We start from the raw sequence: 4,431 nt of genomic DNA, 5'->3' as shown, positions 1-4,431 counted from the left end.
TGTTTTAACTATCTTACAATGATGTTTTAACCGTTACAATGAATTTACATCAAAAACTATAAAAAATACCCCAAAATATATTTTTTTTACAGAGATTACAAATATATCCCAAAATTATTTTTAATGATAAATTATTTTTAAATTAATAAAACAGTAGTAAAAGGTAAGTACCCCATGTTCCAGAAAGGGTCAGAAAATAATAGAAATAAATCAATAACATACGTAGGGAGTATTAATCAAAGATCAGTTAGGTCTTAGGCCGGAAGTAAGTAAGGTTAGGGTTAGGGCCCCCCCCCCCCCCCCCCCCCCAGTAAATGGTTTAGGGTAAAGTAAGAAGGTTAGGGTTAGGGCAACCAAGGTTATGGTTAGGGTCCCAGGTAAGGGGTTTAGGGGTTAGGGGGTTTAGAAGGTTAGGGTTAAGGGCACCAAGGTTAGGTTTAGGCCTTCCAGGGAAGAGGGGTTAGGGTAGGGGTAGAAGGTTAGGGTTGAGGGCAACAAGTTAGGTTAGGAAGTAGGTTGGAAGGGAGGTTAGGGCCCCAGTTAAGTTGGGTTAGGGTTGGATGAGGTTAGTGGTTTAGGGCACCAAGGTAGGGTTAGGCAGGTAAGAGGGTTAGGGTTAGGGGTTAGAAGGTTAGGGTTAGCCCGGTTTAGGGTCTAGTACCCCAGGTAGTGTGTTCTGGTAAGGGTTAGAGGTTAGGATTAGGGCCCCAGGTTAGGTTAGGGGCCCAGGTAAGTGGGTTAGTGTTAGGGTAGAAGGTTAGGTTAGTGCACCATGTTAGGGTTCGGTTAGGGCCCCCAGGTAATGTGGGTAGGGTTAGGGGTAGTTAGAGAAGGTTTTACGGGTTAGGGCACCCAGGTTAGGGGCCCAGGTAAGTGGGTTAAGGTTAGGCCCCCAGCTAAGTGGGTTTTAGTGTATGACTATAGTAGCAGGAAAAGATGTAGGTAGGACATGTAAGCGGTAAGTAAGTAGGGCATTAGGGTTTAAGATCTCAGATAAGGAGATGGTCCAGGTTGGACAGGTAAGTGCAAGTCAGGATAACAGTACGATACACTTCACGTCCAGTTTACAGGTTGGTAAGTATATACCATCATTACAAACAAAATACATACAAATACATTACAATACACCAAAGTAAGTACAAAGGAAGTAACTTTCAACCTCAATTTTATTTAACATTTAACCCCAATGGTGTTTTGTCCCCAAACCGAAATATCCCAACGTTTTGCCCCGCTTTTTCACACAATCAGACCAGTCCAATATCCTTCGAAGTCCAAGCCATTTCTATCGCTGTCGTCAATGTTCCAAAAAAATGCCTTAACCAAGGGTTCTTTAACCTCTCGCTCATTAGGGTTAGGGTTAGGGTTTAGGGTTCGGTTTAGGGTTAGGTTAGGTGGAGGGAAAAGAACCCGTGTCCTGAACGAAACTGGAGGTTCGCGGTTCCTTCCCTGGGTCCATCACCGCCACCCTGGTCCCAATCCCGGTTCCGCCTCTGGTTCCGTTTATAACGGACCTCGGTCCATCCTTCGTCAAAATTGGCATAACTGCCAAAAAAAATTCTTAAGGACTGCTTGTTAATTTTAAAAAAGTTTATTCAAAAGAACAATAAAAATACACTCCAAACTAAAAAACAAACTAAAAATATTTTGATTAAACAACAAATGGAAGACGTGTGTTAATATAAAATCAAAAGAGCGACGTTTCGACCTCATTAGGTCTTCTCAGGGCCAAATTACACACCAAAAAAACTCTCCTTTTACTACCTCTGCGTGAGCTGGAGGTGTTATTCAGTCGAGGACCGAAGGAGAAATGAGCTCTCACCCCTGATCCTCTCCCTTATATATCCTCCAAGCTCCGCCCCCTTTTTTTTAAGAAACTTCGTGTCCGGTAAGTATCAGGTAGTATGAAACTCTTGTATATGAATCTTTACTCTTTTAACATGAAATCACAACATTTTCAACTTAAAACATCTATAAGAAATCATCGACTTGTTTTTAAATAATGAACTATTATTCAAACCTACAGAACTCATGAAATTTTGCCACATATAACCATCTTAACTGTTAACAATTGTTTTTATGCATTTTGAGTATTTATAATATTTTTTTGCACATAAGTAATTTAAAACATATTCAATGAACCAAAAAATTATCCAAAAATTATCATTAAATGCAAAATCATATATGAAATGAATTTAAATGTACAAACAACCATGACAAAATGGGGTAAGTAATCCTGATCAACATGTATTAATTTGAGCCCTGTAATTGTTTTTAATGTTGTTTCTTCTGGGTTAGCAAAATGTAAGTATAGGGAGTTAGGGTTAAGTTACATTTAAGGCTTGGCTTTTTTTACCGGGGTTGGGTTAGGAGGAGGGTTAGGGTTAGGGTTTAGGGGTTGGGTTCGGGTTAGGAAAAGGAAGGGTAAAGGGTAGTGTTCGGGGTTGGGTTGGTTAGGGTTATGGTTGGGATAGGGTTGGGGGTTGGGATAGGGTTAGGGGTTAGCGGGTCGGTTACGGGTAAGGGTTAAGGGTAAGGGTTAGGGTAGGGGTTTATGGTTGGTTGGGTTAGGGTTAGGGTTTATGGTTGGGGTTGGTTCGGGTTAGGGTTAGGGTTTAGAGGGTTTAGGGTTAATGTTTTTCGTTTAGGTTAGAAGCCAGAAGGGAATTAGGTTCAGAGTTGGGAAAGCAAACTTCTTATGGTAAACTCCACAGTTTCGGGTACCAGTAAGGTTATGGTTTGGAGTGATTCCTTTCTGCTTAAACCCAAACTTAGAATTTAACATTAAGCAAAACCATAAAGGAATCTGACTGGAAACACTCTTACACTGACTCCTAAACTGATCATATTCTAACAACTCAACAAACACATACATAATCTTCTTTCCTTCAATCCAATTGGCCGCCTTGCTATTAGTGCATGAATCCATTCTCCTTTCGATTCTTCCTCTCATCACTGTCCCCATTGAATTTCTCTCTATACCTTGCACCTTCTTACAGATCCATACCATGTACAATAACAATGCTTAACCAAAGGCCGTGTTTGCCTCTTTTCTTCTTTCTAATATTCTAGCTATGCTGTACCCTCCTTCGTAGCAATCGAGTTCCGGTCTCCCCAACATAATGAACCCCACACTTGCCCAAAACGATCAAATATACACAATTCATGAACTTGTGCGTTCGTAAACCTTTGTGTTATTTCATTACTGTCTTGTTTACCCTATTCCGCACTATTTCGTCCACTACAAAATTCCTCAACCTATGAGGCTTTTTGATCTTGTATAGATTGTAATTTTAGCTTTAACCCCACTGTCCTTTAATTTTTGCTTCTCGTAAGCTGACCTTATCTATGATTTGGTGTTAACTTCTTATGGCCATTATATTCTCAAAATTTTACTTCAGTCTACCGTGTAAAACTCTCCTCTTCACTCAACATGAGGTGATGTTATTAATGATATTTCCCTCTGATCTTCCTGTCCCCTTTTTCTTTTTTTTTTTTTTTTTTTTTTTTCTTTTTTTTTTTCTCTTCTTCTTTTTCTTTCCTTTCTCTTTTTTCTTCTTTTTTCTCTTCTTTTCTTTTTCTTTTTTCTTTTTTTTTTTTTTTCTTTTTTTTTTTTTTTTTTTTTTTTTTTTTTTTTTTTTTTTTTTTTTTTTTTTTTCATTCTTTTCTTTTTTTCTTTTCTTTCTCTCTAACACCTCACTCCACCTACGGGAAATCATCCGCGGCTCCGGCTTTCCGGACTTTGGATATACATTCTGGATATGATGTTCCCATTTTTATCACGGAGTGCATCTGCGAACCAGGGTCCAAATCCCGGATCCGTAGGCTGTTTTCTCTGCTCAACATTCTGGGTTCCTCGGAGGAAAACCTGAAGCCAATCCCCCATCCGCAGGTCGTTGTCTCCCTTGCTTAGAACCTTCTGGGTTGGGAGGAAACCGTTCCATAATCTCCGGTCATTACCTCTTTCCACTGCAGCATAGGACCGTGACTGGGGACCCAGGGGTAACGTGACATCCCAAGGGAGGCACTGGCTGGTTTCGGTGGAGGAAAAGAAACCCGTGTACTGAACGAAAACGGGAGTTGCGCGGTCCTTCCCTGGTCCATCCGCCACCCTGGTCCCATCATCCCGGTTCCGCCTCTCGTTTTCCGTTTTAACGGACCCGGTCCATTTCTTCGTCAAAATATTGCATAACTGCCAACACAAATCTTAAGGGTATGCTTTTAATTTTTTAAAAAGTTTATTCAAAAGAAAACAATGAAAAATACAATCAAACTAAAAACAAACTAAAAATATTTTGATTAAACAACAAGGAAGCGTGGTAAACAAAATCAAAAGCGCGACGTTTCGACCTCTATTATGTTCCTCAGGCCAAATAACACAAAAAAAACTCTCCTTTACTACTCTGCCGTGCGTGTATGTTTATTCAGTCGAGG

At 40.1% G+C, this 4,431-nt stretch overlaps 1 protein-coding gene across 1 annotated transcript in view; it reads right to left on the bottom strand.

Moving 5' to 3' along the window:
• Positions 1–1,382: 1,382 nt before the first annotated feature.
• LOC113746058 (extracellular calcium-sensing receptor-like) overlaps positions 1,383–4,431 on the bottom strand; it is a 7,439-nt gene continuing 4,390 nt past the window's right edge. The window contains exon 6 of the mRNA XM_027280325.1: positions 1,383–1,542. Coding sequence (XP_027136126.1) covers positions 1,383–1,542 — 160 coding nt within the window. The remainder of the gene's footprint in view (positions 1,543–4,431) is intronic.

Source organism: Larimichthys crocea, chromosome VII (assembly GCF_000972845.2).
Source record: "Larimichthys crocea isolate SSNF chromosome VII, L_crocea_2.0, whole genome shotgun sequence".
Taxonomy (NCBI): domain Eukaryota; kingdom Metazoa; phylum Chordata; class Actinopteri; family Sciaenidae; genus Larimichthys; species Larimichthys crocea.
Note: the sequence above shows the minus strand (reverse complement) of the source record. Positions and strands in the feature narration are given on the sequence as shown.